This window comes from Saccopteryx bilineata, chromosome 5, assembly GCF_036850765.1.
Source record: "Saccopteryx bilineata isolate mSacBil1 chromosome 5, mSacBil1_pri_phased_curated, whole genome shotgun sequence".
In the NCBI taxonomy this organism is placed as follows: domain Eukaryota; kingdom Metazoa; phylum Chordata; class Mammalia; order Chiroptera; family Emballonuridae; genus Saccopteryx; species Saccopteryx bilineata.
The window spans coordinates 180,764,764-180,782,055 of NC_089494.1; the positions used below are offsets into that span (position 1 = coordinate 180,764,764).

General features: G+C 36.8%; 1 protein-coding gene across 2 annotated transcripts in view; it reads left to right on the forward strand.

Moving 5' to 3' along the window:
• Positions 1-890: 890 nt before the first annotated feature.
• Positions 891-17,292, forward strand: part of EMCN (endomucin) — a 157,107-nt gene continuing 140,705 nt past the window's right edge. The window contains exon 1 of one of the 2 annotated variants that reach the window (XM_066232598.1): positions 891-1,135. In XM_066232598.1, coding sequence (XP_066088695.1) covers positions 1,066-1,135 — 70 coding nt within the window. In that variant the 5' untranslated portion in view covers positions 891-1,065. The remainder of the gene's footprint in view (positions 1,136-17,292) is intronic. The other variant, XM_066232599.1, reaches the window with a different exon arrangement.

Consider the following 17,292-nt stretch of genomic DNA (forward strand, 5'->3'; position numbering starts at 1 on the left):
ATGAATCTATACTGAACCACTGACACTCTTGTCTAGGGGGCTTATGCCCAAAGGTAAATAAAAAGGTAATCCACTGAGCTGAGTCGTGCAGCCTCTGACTGGGGAAAACTGTAGAGTACTTGGCAGACATGGGGAATAACAGCCAGGTTGTGGCTGTGTACTCACCAGGTTCTAATCAGTATCTACTACTAATAACGAGACCCCTAGCCTGCTTGACATTCTGATTTGGAGAATACATCTCTCCCATCTACACCATTTTTTTGCAAGAGCATCCCATGCCAGTGTCATTCCAATTGCATTTCTCAGGGAAGAGGATCCTCGAGGTATTATAAGTAATTTTTCCTTCCTCTTTAACAAATACCAACAAAAACCAGGAACAATCAGTGAGCATTTACATGTTTGCCTTCTGGTTCTATTAGAAATATCCTGAGAAACTTCCCTGGAGAACCCTAAAAACTCTCTTTGCTTACTTGAGAGAAGAGCATGCTCTATTTAATCAGGTTTTACATTTATATTCAGAAGGTGGTGTTTGCTAATCTGGCTTTCAATTTGAAAAGAGAGAAGAAAAGTTGATTCCTTGTGGATTTTGCTTTAAAATTTAACCCTCTTGCAGTTAAAGCTCCTATCCAAACTGAGTCAGTTTTTAATGAGGCCCCTTTATAACAACTCCAAAACGCACTTTCAAAACAAAAGTTAGAAAGCTGTATGATCCATTCTCAAGAAAGATCTGTTTCTGTTCAAAACCCGCCCTGACCTTTTTGTTGAAGAAGAACAAAATAATGTAGTAACAAAAACACAAGTGGCTGCCAAAGGAAGAGAGAAAAAAAATAAAAAAGTTCCTGTAAGGGACTGAAACAATAAATTTCCTCTGTGCTGAACTCCCAAAGGGAGTGTGTGTGTTTCCTCCTGTTCTTTATCAGAGCCCCCGAAATAAGTAGGAATGGGCAGTGGCTGTTCACATTCAGCACACCTTTTCCATTTGCTAATAAGGTCCTGCCTGCCTGGAAGGGAGCTGTCCCTGGCTGACTCTGGAGCAAGGAGCCACTACGACAATCCACGGGCACCATGAAACTGCTTCAAGTGACCGTCCTTTGTCTTCTTCTGTCCTGTCTTTGTAGCAGTGAAGACAGCGAAGGTACCATTTTCTCTTATTCCTCTGACTAGCGTGGATCAGGTATCACTGATAGGGGCTGATGGCCTCTGTTTATCATCAGGGAGCTTCTCCTGAAACTTAGATGCAGCAATCCATTTGCTGAGTGGAGTGTGTGGGTGTTGACTGTGAGTGCATAGATGAGGCTCCACAGAGAGGATGTTTGTTTTCACTGAAGGGAAATGTTTGCTCGTGCAGCAGTCTTGAAGTGTGGTTGACGGCATCATAAAGGTACTGGGAATACACAATGACTTTCGTAAGAAATAAAAATCTGGTGATATCTGCTGGTTTAAAATGTTCTCTTTCAGACCTAAGTCTAGAAATAACAAGATTGTCACATATGGGTGAAAGGCTGTAATTGGTGGTATCACACTGCATATGCTGGCCTATATTTGTCCCAATTATATTTTAGCTTTGATAAATTGAGAGGCTGAGTAAAGCCATCTAGCAGAGTGAATTGTAATACCTTGAAGAGGTGGGGTGGGTAAACAGGTGATTCATTAGATTAAGTTTATAGGTATTTGCTCGAGAAATATGCACATATCTATACACATTTTGCATCACATTTCAGGGAATTATAGACATAAAAACCCTACCCATTAACTACAGGTTCTGAAGCTCAGATAAAGGTTATATAAGCATTGACACATAAGCCCTGACTATATTAGTGACCAGTTGTAACAAATGATTATATCTGACTTTTAACCTTTCCAGAGAGATTCAAAGTAAGCAATTAAATTTAACCAATATTTATTAGGCTCCTACCATGTTCTCAGCAGTGCAAGGAATTAAAAATGAGCAAGACATTGTTCTTGCATACAATGATAAATGTACTATTGAGAGAAATAAATGTGTAATTCTAATACAAGACAGACTTCATAAATGTGAAAATCGAAGTACAAACTATCATAAAAGAGCACAGTTTGGAAAGATTAATTTTGACTGAGGAGCCCTGGGGAAGGGGAGGCAAAAATCTTTGTCCTAATTTCATTTTTCTTTGGTTCTTTTCAAAGTTTTGCTTTCTATAAAATTCTAATTTCCAGCAGTAATGTAGGAAAAAATAAGCAAACTCTTTCTGGAAAAACATTTATGATTAATTTCTCAAATATATTTGTAAATGTAAGACAAATTTCGAACTTTTCAAAATCATATATGATTGCTTACCCTGCATCTTGAAGTCTTCAGGGTTAAGTTGCCATGGTTAGCAAGGTCATAAAATTTACTTGGAAGAGTTGCTAAGATTCTGATTTCTTAAATTAAAGAGTATTTATGAAGCGTCACAGAAATCCATGCGCTAGTGGAGAAGTAACTCCTCAGTATACATGGGAAAGGTTGACAGGCATCCTGAGGCCGTGAAAAACCCTGCTTACAGGTGTCAGGTCAGTGTAAATGCTGAAAGGCTGGGGGAGGCTGCTGTCCGCTTCAGATCTGCGAGAATCAGTGAGAGCACTGCTTTCCTGGCATTGGTAAACTCTAAATGAATTACATGTCTTTTTGAAAGTGAAGTGGAATACTATCTGTAGAAGCAGACTGTAAACCATAGCCATTAAGAAGATAGAAAAAGGAGGGACTAACCAGAGATAACCTGGCAGATTTTTCTACACAGTCATTTGTGGGGAAATGCCAACCTCCTTTATCTCCCTGGTAATGTGCCAAACCTCTCTGTTAACAGTGTCTTTTTTCTAATCAACTATTAACCCAAGTAAGATAATTTCCCATTGGAGCAGACCAACAGTTAGATAATGACTATCTTCTTCAGCCACTACCAACAAGCCTATCTGTCAATTCAAGCAAGTATCTGCAAAAATCACTCCATTTATCTTAAGAAAGAAAGCTCTAGCTTGGGAGTTTAATTTAACCATCTGAGTGGTGTCTAGGAGTTGGAAGAGATTTTCTCATCCACGTGTAGAATTTTGTTGCACCTGGCTCTGTTTTATGTTTTCCTTTCCAGATACGGTGCAGGAAATGAAGCATTTCCTAAGCCGATTTATTAAGTTTTTCCCCTCTAATCCCCTTTACCGGAAACACATTGATTTCAAAGCTTTACAAGTTCCCCAAACTTAAAATGCTGAATACATTTCATCAGCAGAGTTGATTATTGGAGGTGGGGAGGGAGGCATTTTATCTGTCTTAAATTCACAAGTTGTCAAGAAGATCCATGCTTTTTGCATAGTAATTTATTCTTAAATGACAATCATTTAGAGAAATTGACTACTTTCTTTTTCTTTCTGACATTTTTGTCAGTCTAAATACAATGCAGTCTTTTGTGCTCTCTGTGAAAATCAAGAGAATCTTTCTGCATGCAGTGAGTGACTTTCTATTACTTGGTTGGTGGTATAATATTTTACAATTTCCAATTTGGAAAGCTGTTCTGTTGAAATATGTATGTGAGATTCCTGAAAAGGAACTGTCATTCTTTCTTGATGTTTTCTAAATTATATTTCAAATTGAACAGACCCTTACAGTGGCTTTTAAGTTTCTTCGGCTTTTAAGGGTAGATCAATGAGCTTTTGACTGTTGGGATTGAGAGAACTTAAATAAAGAGGGATTCCAAGAAAAAGGAGGCCCTGGAAGCAATTTACTCTTTAAGTGCCATTTTTTTTTTAAACTTCACATTAATTTAGGGAAGATTAAATCTTTTAGGCATTTGCAAGCAGGAACAAACATCACTTTATTGGTATCAGAAGAAAAACTTAATTGTTTGGAGAAATTCATTTATTAGTGATTGAACATTCAATTTCACAGGAAAAAAAATAGATTATACATACTGTAAGACATGCTATGTTAAATGCTGTAGGTTTAGAAAGATCAGTCAGACTCAGCCCTTGTCTTAGAAGTGGGGAAAAAGGAGGAGACGCCAAGTAATTATAAGTTTTATTATACTGTAGGCCTTAAGTGGTAAATCTAGGGTGATATGTTGAATTCACAACTAGCTTAGTTCTGGGTATAAGGACATCAGAAACATCTTCAAATAAAAGTGAAAATTATGATGAACTATGAAGCTTGAAAATAAGGAGGTTCCTGATGAATGTAAATTCCTGAGCAAGAACATTAAACATCAGTCTAGTCTAGTCAAGTCTAGAAGTGTAAAGCAATCACAGGCTGAGCATAGGTAAATGTTGGGAAATAAGGTTGGAAATATAGCTTCAGGATATTGAATACCAGGTTAAGAAATATTGATTCATATAGTTAATTAGTTTAGAACCTCTAAAGGTGTTTGAGTATGGAAGTTACACACTTGGGCTATAAACTAGGAAGATTAATCTGTGAGCCAGACATAGATTGACTATTGCAGTCAGGAAGGTAAAAGTCAAAGAAAATTATTTCAAGTGTTATTGCAAGTCTGAGTCTGTCAATAAAATGAAAAGAAAGGTCTGGGGAAAAAGTTTCAGGAAGCAGAAACTCTGTGATTTGACATGTTATTGACTAACAATAAGGGAGAAAGTGAGCTGTACAGATAGGGTTATTTTAACACTGGAAACAGGGAACTGGCTTGGGAGCAGAGGTGGGGAAATATAGAAGATGGTTTAGGGAGAAAATGATGTGTTTGATTTGGGACATGATACATTTAAAATCCTAATAATATATTTAAAAAGAGATATCCAATGCTAAATTAAAACTGGTTCGTAATTGAAATGCCTCAAGCTGGAGGTGATGGTGATGGAGTGAATCTTCCTTAACCTTGATACCCCAAAATTCTGGAGTTTTTTCAAGTTTTTTTCTAAGGATTTTTTTTTTTTTGTATTTTTCTGAAGCTGGAAACAGGGAGAGACAGTCAGACAGACTCCCGCATGCGCCCGACCGGGATCCACCCGGCACGCCCACCAGGGGCGATGCTCTGCCCACCAGGGGGTGATGCTCTGCCCCTCCGGGGCGTCGCCATGTTGCGACCAGAGCCACTCTAGCGCCTGGGGCAGAGGCCAAGGAGCCATCCCCAGCGCTCAGGCCATCTTTGCTCCAATGGAGTCTTGGCTGTGGGAGGGGAAGAGAGAGACAGAGAGGAAAGAGGGGAGGGGTGGAGAAACAAATGTGCGCTTCTCCTATGTGCCCTGGCCAGGAATTGAACCCGGTCCCCCGCACGCCAGGCCGACGCTCTACCGCTGAGCAAACCGGCCAGGGCCTTTTCTAAGGATTTTATTTGTTGATTTTTAGAGAGAGGAGAGAGAGAGAGCGGAAGGGAGGTGGGGAGGAGCAGGAAACATTTACTCATAGTTGCTTCTAGTATGGGCCTTGACTGAGCAAGCACAGGATTTTGAACCTGTGACCTCAGCATTCCAGGTCAAATTGCTTTACCCACTGTGCCACTACAGGTCAGGCCCAAAAGCTCTTAATCATGCCCATTGTAAGGTTAATAACTTAGAAAAGCAATTTATTTCTCTTTTGGATGCTCATAATTCTTACTGTATTAAAGTACTTATTTTCCAATTCTGTCATAGTTATTTGTGTGCATTTCGTATCTCCTTTACTAGACTATAAGTGCTTTGAAAGTATATGGCCAGGGGCCACCACCATTGTGGCCATACACATGCAGGTTCTCATTGAATTCAGACAGACGGTAAAGAAACAGTAGAGCAAAAAATGATGGGCCATTCCTTTATTAAAGTCTCACACCAGCTGATGAGCAAACACACAGGGCTCCCAAAGCCAATGACACATTCTCTCGTTCCGCAACCAGGAGAATCTTCTCTGGTTTCTCCTAGAATCAAAGGCCCACCCAGTCTCAGCAGAGATCGTAAAGCCCCTCAGCTCTGGTTCCCCATCTGCACACCTTCTCTCTCTGCACAAACTGTCTTCTTTTTCAGCACTCTGCATTCTCTCTGCTTTCCCTGCAAAACATGGCTTCTCTCTGTCTCTTCACCTTCTTCTCTCCTTTTCAAAATTTTCTGGTGCAAAAATCTCTGCTCCAGCAAACATTAGCAAAACAGTGGCCATTCCCAAGCAGGAAGGTAATTTGCAATTTTACAGACCACATATACCTGGCACTTTCCAGCCCATAATGCAAATTATAAGCAAGCAAACATAAAAATCATATTTTACTAACTTATTTGACCAACAGAAAGTAAGGCCCATATTTATTATTGTTTGTTTGCCTAGTAACAGTCCCAAACACATAAGGGCATAATTTGCTAAATGAGTGCATAAATGAATGATATGGTTATCCTCCTATTTTTTATTTTTTAATTCTTCCTATTATAAATAGAATCATTTATCAGACCACTGCCTTGTCCTTGTGAAAAGGTTTCAGACCGGTATAAATTACAAACATAACATGGATAACATGGTTACAAGTGGATTATTTTGATTCTTGGCTGTGAAAGTAGGCACCAAAGAGAAGGAAAAGGGCTTCTTATCAAAGGTAAGCCACTTCCCAAACTCCAGCAGAAGAGAAGAGGATAGGGATAGGTGGACAACCTAGTCTCAGGTAATAGTAATTTACAAAAAACTTTGAAAAAGAAATTGCTATGTCTATAATCATTGGGAAGAAAAATATCTAAATAGAATTCTGTTTTTTCCCTTTAAGTTATCAAATACTTTATATAATATTTTCTTACAGTTAGGATTTCAAGGAGAAACGTTATTCTAAACCAACTTCCCAAAAATACAAAATGGCTTCCTAAAATAGCAAAGTTCACAAAAAAGAGAAGTTAGAAGTTAAATAAATACTGCACATTGTTAATTCATATGCCACTTTAAGTTATATATGCTTTGCTTTAGAGGTTATTTCACTTATAACTTCTGCTTAGCTTAATTATTATCAACAGATCTTACCTAAAATGGAGGATATAGTATAGGAAGAGTTAACCAATATGGAAACAGTTCCAATGAGAAAAGTATTTTGGTCTACGGCCATACCACCCTGAACACGCCCGATCTCGTCTGATCCCGGAAGCTAAGCAGGGTCGGGCCTGGTTAGTACTTGGATGGGAGAAAAGTATTTTGTCTCCATTCTTTTTTTACTACCTTTTTTTAAAAAATAGTCTCTACTTAAAAGTAGACATGATCATAACTGTTGTCACCAGCAAATTTATCTCTGGCAATTTTATCTTGCTAATAGTAAATACTCAGATATTGAAAAAAACAGTGAATGTTGAGGGTCTCAGAAAAGTTTTTAATTTACTGAATAATTGCCCATCTATTTTTTTTCATTGATGAAGTTACATTTCAAGTTTCAGGTAGATATTTTAACTTGTAAATAATTCTCTAATCCAAATAATTTATATTCTTTTTTTTCTTAGTCATCACTTTCCAACTTCCTCTTCATCTTTGAGAACAAATTGAGATGTGCATTGCTAAACAGTGACAGTAAAAGCAGGAATTTACTCTAAGGGACATTATATTCCTGTGCAGTAAGTGTTTCTTTTCCTGTTACTGAATTCCTGTGAGTCATTATAGCTCTATCAGGTTAGGATTATAGTACCTGTTGGGTGTTAGAAAAAGCTCTTTCAGTTAAAAACAAGATCCTTTTTAATTGTTACTCTCAATAACAACATGGGCATGAGAGTCATTAGTGGTGTTAATTACATTTAGAAAGGCCACTATATAATACCCAAAACTCAGGTACCACAAGAAAAATAGTTTTCTAAACTTGGATAGAAATTTTAGGTCTTGAAGAATAATATATTAATAGAGATAATCATAACTAGTCTTTAAATAGAAGCAACCACAATATTAAGTATTAGACATTGTGTGTCTTTCTCTCTATTTTCCCTGACCATGTTTAGCCCAGCCATTGCTATGACAACACAGGATTTATTTCTTTTCCTAATGGAACATTTTGGTTTAGATAATAATGTATGTCTTGGCATAGATTAGTTAAAGTTTCTCTGACACTTTAATTAATATTCACTAACATTCTTCCTCTTCACTTTGGATAAAAGCCTAAAAAGCTTTGATCAAACTTTTGTTGCATAAGCTAAATGATATTCTAAGTAGGTTCTATTTTAAGGCAATCACTTGTCTGTAAGAGTCAGTAATATATTGTAAGGTTGGTAGTCAACAATGTCAATGTCATTGGTTTTATTTTTTGCATACTGCTCATTTGAAATGTGAACTGTTTTGTAATCTTTTTATTCAGTTATAATCTGGTTTAAACCTAAATTGTGCCAAAAACCAGAGACTGGAGATCACCACTGGTTCTGGTACAAGTTAATCCAAATGAGTATCATCATAACAGCTACTGAATATCTATCATTGATTGTGCCTGGCACTTTATACGTGTTACTTCTATCACAACACTTCAAGTTCAGCTTTATTATTCCTATTTACCAACTAGAAAACAGAGTTTTGGAGATGATATAAAATGATACTAAGGTAATATAGTTTACAATTAAACCAAAGGACATTGTTCTTCAAAATCTTCCCCTATAGTCTGCAACTTTCCAACATAGTGAAACTATAGTAGTTACATTATTCTAATAATAAATAACAGGCCTGACCATGCAGTGGTGCAGTTGATAGAGCATCGGATTGGGACACCAAGAACCCAGATTTGAAACCCCGAGTTCACCAGCTTGAGCATAGACTCATCTGGTTTGAGCAAGGCTCACCAGCTTGAGCCCAAGGTTTCTGGCTTGAGTAAGGGGCACTCAGTCTGCTGTAGCCTCCCGGTCAAGGCACATATGAGAAAGCAATCAATGAACAACTAAGGTGCCGCAATAAAGAATTGATGCTTCTCATCTCTCTCCCTTTCTGTCTGTCTGCCCCTATCTGTCCTTCTCTCTGTCTCTCTCTGTCTCTGTCTCAAAAAAGAGAGGCCCTGGCCAGTTGGCTCAGTAATAGAGCATCTGCATGGCATGTGGATGTCCTGGGTTCAATTCCCAGTCAAGGAACACAGGAAAGGCAACCATTTGCTTCTTCATCCCTCCCCCTCTGTCTTCTCTCTCTTTCTCTTCCCCTCCTGCAGCCATGGCTCAAGTGGTTCAAGTGAGTTGGCCCCCAGCACTGAGGATAGCTCCCCGGAACCTCTACTTCAGGTGCTAAAAATAACTTGGCTGCTGAGCAACAGCCCTAGATGGGTAGAGCATCACTAGTAGGGCACTTGCCAGGTGGATCTTTGATGAGGTGCATGTGGGAGTCTCTCTGTTTCCTCCTTTCACTTTAAAAATAAATAAATGCATAAAAATAACAGGAATAGAGATTTGCCACTTGAGTAATTCAGAAGCTATTGCTAGCTCTCAGAGCATCTTTGGCCCCTCTAAACCAACAACTAAACCCACAGAGCTATGAATGAATTTCTACTTAGTGATAACAATCCTCTTAATATTCTGAGACTTAGAGGAGAAGGAGAAAGACAAAGAGGAGATAACTATTAGTGAATTAATCACTTAATATCACATCTATAATTTTTTTTGGAGCAAGACTGTCTGGATTCAAATTCCAGTTGTGTCACTTACTATTTGTGTGTACTTGGGGAAGTTATATAAACTTTAGCTTTCTTAACTGTAAAATGGGGTGAGTATAGACCCTATCTCATAGGGATATTGAGAGAATGTTGGTAGGTAATGTATATAAAATGCTTAGAATGGTGATCAGAATGTGGTAGCACTATACATTTTGCTCAGTTTTAGAATGCAGAGTCCTATAGTTTATTATAGTCCATTCCTTATAAAAATTAATTTGCTTCCAATTTGATTCTAATCTAGAGACAACAAATATTTAAATAAGTATAAATGTCAATTCTTACATAATGAAAAGACAGCATCCAAATTTTTTACCATAGAGTTGATACAAGATACTAGAAAGATTATTGTCAAGTTATATTCTTAATCACAATATATACAGGCAAAATTTGAAATACACAGACTGGTGTATTATCTAGAATGCTTATTCTCAACTTAATAAGCAAAATTGTGTTTGTATTTAAAGAGAATTCTTTTTAGTCTGAAAATCATCAACAACTTATTACCTATTTTAAAATATTAAGCATTGTTTAATCTGACAGGTGGAGTATGTCAGTGGAAAATATCTAGGTCTTAATCTAAGAACCAACTTTGGCCTGACCTGTGGTGGTGCAGTAGACAAAATGTCGACCTGGAGTGCTGAGGCCTCTGGTTGAAAACCCTGGGCTTGCTTGGTCAAGGCACATATGATGAAGCAACTACTATGAGCTGATGCTTCCTGCTCCTCCTGCCATCTTCCTTCCTTTCTCTCTCTCTCTCTCTCTCTCTCTTCTCTTTAAAAAATCAATGAATTTAAAAAAGGAGAGAGAGAAAATCTACTTTGAATCTGGCTTCATAATATGCTGAAATTGGTCAAGACACTTAAGTATTTCTTAGCCTCAGTTTTCTTAATCTAAAAGTGAGAAAAACTATTTGTTGAAACAGTGTTGGTGTTACATGAAAATAAGAAAGTCTATTTTAGATGATGTAGAAGTTACAAATTACTATTAAAATATCAGTTGTTGCCCTGGCCAGTTTGCTCAGTGGTTGGAGTATCAACCTAGTGTATAGATATCCCAAGTTTGATCCCCGTCAGGGTACACAAGAGAACCAACCATCTGCTTCTCTCCCCCTCCCATAGCTAGTGGCTCAATTAGTTCAAGTGTTGGCCCTAGGCACTGAGGATGGCTTGGTTGTTTGAATGCATCAGCTCAGGTGGTAAAAAAAAAAATTGTTCAAATGATTCCAGCATGGCCCCAGATGTGGATTGCAGGTAGATCCCAGTTAGGGCACATGCAGGAGTCTGTCTCTCTATCTACCTTCCTCTCACTGAAAAATAATTCAGTATATCAGTTGTTAATATGCAAGTTTACATTTAACTCACAGAGCCAGTGGATAAATAAGAAAGCATTTTACAAAATTGAATTGGCTGGGCCTTTAACTGACAATCCACCATTGTTCTTTTACCATAAAGCCTTTATATATATATTTTTTTAACATCTGATGAACATTTGAATTGCCATGTGTTGAAATAATGCTTGAGTTATAAAAATCACACACACAAAACATGGAAATATTTTGTATAACATATTTCATTTATTTTTAACTAACATGGGATAAAAAAAATCAGGAGAGGATATAAACTGTTAAATTGTCATCCTAGGGGCATTCAGCAAATGTGAGGGCACAGACACCAAAGTCTTGGACACTCTCTATAGGGTACTGAGGCCACTCTTAAATTCGTTAGCTCAAGGCCATTGTGACAGCTCCTCAGTCCTACAGTGAAACATCCCCCAATTAAAATCTGTCTCCCTGAAAATCCAAGTTTAAAGATTTGTTTATTGATTTATTAGAGAAAGGAAAGAGAAGAAAGTGGAGGAGGAGAAGAAAGCATCAACTCATAATAGTTGCTTCTGAATATACCTTGACCAGGCAAAAAACCCAGGGTTTCAAATCTGCAACTTCAGTATTCCAGGTCAATCTTTATCTACTGCGCCACCACAAGTCAGACCTTGCAAATCTAGGTTTAAAAAAGTAAGACTCACCTTTTTAAATAAAAATAACTAATTTAAATTTTTATTAATAATAATTGCATTATTAGGATTAGTATAATTCAATTATGCAAACCAATAAGCATTTTTTATTTTCCTTTACTTTTTTCTTTTTTATTTCTGACAGCCTCATTTGTTGGGTATAAGCTTTATATCAATTAATTAAGTTTAAAACTCTATAGATTTGCAAAGTAGTTGAAAGAAATAAAGTAGTGCTGCCAACCATTTAAAAACCTGTTATTATGGTCTATTACAATTTAAATGAATATAAACTTCTTGGAAGCAAGGACAATATCTATTGATCTTTCCCCCATAATATATCTCTGGACACTTAGATAATGCTTATGAACTAGCTCTTGCTTTAACAGAAAGAACTGAATTTCTTCAAAAGTCATTAGAGTTGAAAATACCCATGGCAGTTTGGATTTGTTGTCAGTAACTTGAGGGCAATATTTATTTTTATTCTTGGCTTATATAGTAGAGAAGTTGGGAGTATCATTTTGCGACATGTTCTTGATTAACTGGTCTTATTTGATTTGCTTTATGAAGTTGACTTGCCATCTTATTATTGCATAAGTAATAGAAAATGCTTATGTTTGGTTTATATTGATTGTCCCAATCACACAAGAATGGTGTGATTATCTAAATTCAAGTGCTGAATCATTCTTGAGTCCTGCTTACAAAAAAAAAAAAAAAAAAACAAAAAAAAAAAAAAGCTATCCTAAAATTTTTATAGATCATTATTCAGGTAATCCAGAACCATTTAGATCTCATCCGTACTAGAATAAAATGTAAATTTACGAAAATTGTCATAAAGACACATTGATTATAGATTTTACTTTTCCCCTGCTGAAGTCTTGGTTCAGTATTTTAAGAGATTGACTTTATTCTAATCATGTCCAGAAGCAGAGGCATCAGATAATTCAGTTATTCCCAGATATTTAAAATTTCATTGATTGATAAATTTTCAAAATGTCCTTTGGACAGGTGACATGGTATTAGCAGCTTTTTACTTTGTCAAGTAAAGATACAAACCCTTATAATTTGTATATTGTTTACCAGTATATTACATAAAATAAAGGTTACTTGAGCGCGCTCTCTCTCTCTCTCTCTCTCTCTCTCTCTCTCTCTCTCGCAATATAACAAAGTTCTATTTTATTCCCACTGAGCTCTGACCAGTCGTTGGTCAAATAAGTTTGTAAAATAGGATTTTTATGTTTGCTCCCTTATAGTTTGCATTGGGGGCTGGGCAGGGCCAGGTATATGTGAGTCTGTGATATACATATTACCTTCCTTTTTGAGAAGGGCCATTGTTCTGCTAATGTTTGCTGGAGGAGAGGGTTTTCCTGCCAGAAAGTTTTGAAAAGAGAGAACAGAAGGAGAAGGAGAAAGGAGCCATGTTTGTAGAGTGAGAAAGAAGAGAATGCAGAGTGCTGAGAAAGAAGCCATATTGACAGGGAAGAAGGAGTGCAGATGTGGAACCAGAGCTGAGGGGCTTTGGAGCCCTCCTGAGACTGGTGGAGCCTTTGATTCTAGGAGGAACCGGAGAAGATTCTCCTGGTTGTGGAACCGGAAATGTGTCAGGGATTTGGGAGCTCTGAATGAGTGAAAGGAAAGTGTTTTCCTTGTGTGTTTGCTTGTTGGCCGGTGTGAGACTTTAATAAAGAAATGGCCCACCATTTTTTGGCTGTACTGTTTCTTTACCGTCTGCTGGAATTCAATGAGAACCTGCATGTGAATGGTCATGATGGCGGCAGCCCCTGGACTTACACCAGTGTCATAAGTGAGCACTGTGCAATGGTAGAGAATGCACTGTCTTCTGAGCCAGGAGCCCATGGTTTTAGTTACCAGGGGCCACAATTTTGCTGTATGACTGAGCCAAGCAATTATTTTTAACTACTCAAAGCTTTAATTTCCCTATCTACAAAATGAGTACTAAATGATACCTAAATGATATTAAAGTTTTGTTCTAGATCTACAATGGTATGATCTTACTCTAACCTACAATTTCTGTACATTTTGCTTCAATTTATCTTGCTTCACTCTCAGCCTGTCATTCTTACAAATTTTCACAGGATTGAGGTTTCAATTGCATTCCCTCATGTTTACATCCTTGGGGAAGTTTCCAGTAGGACTATTGCAGAGTATCTGTTTTGCATGTAAAAGGTTTATTCTCTGCTTTGAGAGACATTTCTCACAGTATACAATGACAAATGGCATTTAAACAATTTTTTTCTGTGTGGTATAATTTGTATATAAATTGGAGAGATTTGGTGGTGGAAGGAATAGAAAAAAAGACAGGGAGAGACAGAAATTCATTGACATCCAGAAGAAGATTAAAAGTAAAAAAGAGGTGAAAAGAAATTGAGATAGTGATAGAGATTGAAAGAAAGAGACTCTCTGTAGGGGTGCCTGAGAAGGAAGAATGAGAAGGAAAGGGAGAACAATAGAGAGATGAGGGAAGTACTAAATGCTCTAGTGATTTGGAAGTAGTGTTCCCCATTATTCCCCTAGTCACTTTTATGGGCCCTCGACTCAGTGGAGTTCTTTCTTCTTACTAAATCTCATGCCAGCCCTTCAGTTCTCCATCTATTTCACTTATAGAATATTGCATATTTTCAAAGCACTCTTATTGATCAGTTGTTCTCACTGATTTCTTGTGGTTGCCCAGGGGACTGGGATTGGGCAAACTGGCGTTGTCTGTGCTCATTATCACAGGAAGAAAGCCCAAAGACACACACTTTGTGATACAAAACTCTTAATGTTTAGTACTCATAAAAATCACCTAAGGTATGTGTTAAAAATATATTTTCCAAGGCCTCAGCTCCATAGATCCCCTGAACCTTTTTAGTAAAAACAAACAAACAAATAAATAAATAAGAGAAAGAAAGCAAGAAAGAAAGAAAGAGAAAGAAAGAAAAAGAAAGAGAAAGAGAGAGAGAGAGAGAGAGAGAGAGAGAGAGAGAGAGAGAAAGAAAGAAAGAAAGAAAGAAAGATGTTTCCTGTAAATACTACAGATGATTTTTATACATTGATACATCAACACACTCTCTGAGAGATACTGGACTAGACTCAAGTTTCCTCACTAGTCATCTGAGCCCTTTTGACTGGCCCGTATCCACAAGATAACCAGAAATGTTTACCTTTCAAGGAAAGTGCTTGGGTCCAGTGCTTTCAGGGAAAATTTTCATATTAATTCAGTGCAATCTTTTTTGTGTGTGTGTGCTAGTTTAGGATAATATGAAACTAGATTTGGCCAAGACAAATATTAGTTGAAGGACTGAATTCTCCCCAGGCACACAGGTTTAAATTCCAGCTTTATTGACCATCTCTTCATGAGGAGATATCTTCTCTCCCTACTCATTATACGACTTATTACTTTTAATTCTACTATTAATTCTCTCTTGTTATCATAATCACTGATAGACACTGAGTCTCTGCCCTGTAGTCTTCTCAAGAAAATTAGCCACTTGAATAATAGAGTATTTGATTAAGGAAACAGCCACAGTATTTTCATCAAAGTTTCAAGTGGGGTCAGGATGTGTTTGATACTCCTAACACAATTTATTCTGGCTCCCAGAGAACTGTTAAGAGGCAGGAGGGTTTGAAAGGGTAGGGAGGATTAAATGACTAATATTAATAAATATTTTGTGAGCATAAAAGGAAATGAAACAGCTGTGATGTTATGAATTTGAGCTAGATATGCAGGAAAACTTCTAGCACTGAAAATGGCAAACAAATTTGTTCACTGGTTCATTACTCTGACATTACTTAATAAGCTGGGATAAATAACAAGATGTCAACAGCCTTTCTTGCAAAGTTCATGAACTAGCAACCTCTGACATATAACCTGCTAGTGTGTATTGTTTGGCCACCCTGCTTTAAGACTGTAAGAGAATAGTATTTAAAAATAAGAAATTTCACAAAACAACACCAGTAGTAGAAAAATATGGAAGAAGTCATATTTTTAGCTCTTCTGGCAACTCTGGGCCTCATACCTCCTCATAGCAGCACTCAGGTAAACCTGAGTAGTATGTGTCCTTTTAAATTGAGAGATGCTCTCTCTCCTACAGACATACGTGCACTTATACCCTACCTGATTGTCTTGTTCACCTCTCTGTCCAGGCCTGTGGATATTGACTATATCCCTTTACCTCTTTTAGAGAATCTGTAGAATTTCATCAAGGCACTAGGTGTGCAATTTGCAAAGCTATCACCCTGTTTGTTATGGTTCAGTGGATTTTGAAAGGACAAGTTTCTGGAGCAATTTCTTACAGCTGACTAGGCTTGCCAGCTCCATTTCAGAATTTTAAAGGCATCTTCCAGTCACTTCTTTTTTCATTTTATAATAAAAAGAAAACTTCTATTAAAATATTTCAATAAATAATTGACAGCACTGATTGCCACTCATGTTTGATAGTCTTAAGAAAACCTAACACTAAGAAAATGATTTAAAGAAAGGATAAACCACAAATTATAAAATGTAATTAAAATTCTACTTTACTTTTATTTCCCACAATCTCTTTAACATTTATTTGGGAGACATTAACTTTCTGACCTTGATGAAAATATTGGAAGCCGTGGATTTTCTTGCTCATTTTTTGTTTTGGGAGGGGTTTTTATTCACTGTATTCAAGCCAATTTATTAAACAAAATGAAAAAAATAAAATTGCATAATTCTAACTGACTTCTCCCTCCACTTCTTCAAATGCCTACAGAACTTATACTATAACAAAGCATTATGCCGCCTGTACAATTATACTGTTGTGTTAGTGAAGAGCTATTTTATTTTTTTCAGAATAAAAAATGACTTTTTAATTTTTATTCTTATTTTTTAGAATATAAAAACATGTAATAAAATGCAACATCTAGGCATAAAATCAACTCTAAGTAAAATCATAAAAGAAAGCAACTTTCTTATTTGATTGCTTTTCTAAAAGAAACACAAAGCAAACATCATAATTAACCAGAATTTTTGCAAGCTGTTTCTCCATAAGCTGAAACACACAGGGCTGTTGAATTTTAGTTTTATATATATTAAAATTTATTTACTAATTGTAATTGTTTTAGATTACTGTGACTTGTTTATATATATGGAATTGTTATCCATATATAATAATTATGCTATTGTTTCAAAGTTGATCCTTTTGCCTTTTTATCCTCTTTCTTTATTGCCCTGACTATACCTTCAGTATATTGTTGAATAGTAGAAAGTACTAAAAGCCAGCAAACTTGTGTGTTTATTTTTATTTTTAATTGCAAAACCATACATTTGCTCATTCTAATAAATGAATAGTTCTTTTGACAACTAAATTTGCAGAGTTCATGAATTGAAAATTTGAATGTCTGATTTAAAACAATAATTTAAAATTCTCTTCTGTAGCTCATGCCAGTGTGGAATAAAAATCTACGAAGTGACTTTTTTTAATACTTTCTCTATTTTCTGTTTCTCTATTCTCTATCCAGCCCTTTCTGAGTACTCTCTGTTGGAAGCAGGGTGTGGGTGCAGTGAGCAAATTGAATGAAATATGTTATTTGACCTAGAACCAGTGGTGCCCAGGGCTTGGCAGATGGATAAAACCAACAGCTGAATGGTGTCTTTTCCTGGGTTTCTCAACGGTGTGCTTTTGGGCTTCTCCCCTCATAGCTCACTGGTTCATGAGGATGAATCCTTATTCTGAGAATTTACTGGTTACTCCTTCCAAAGCACTGG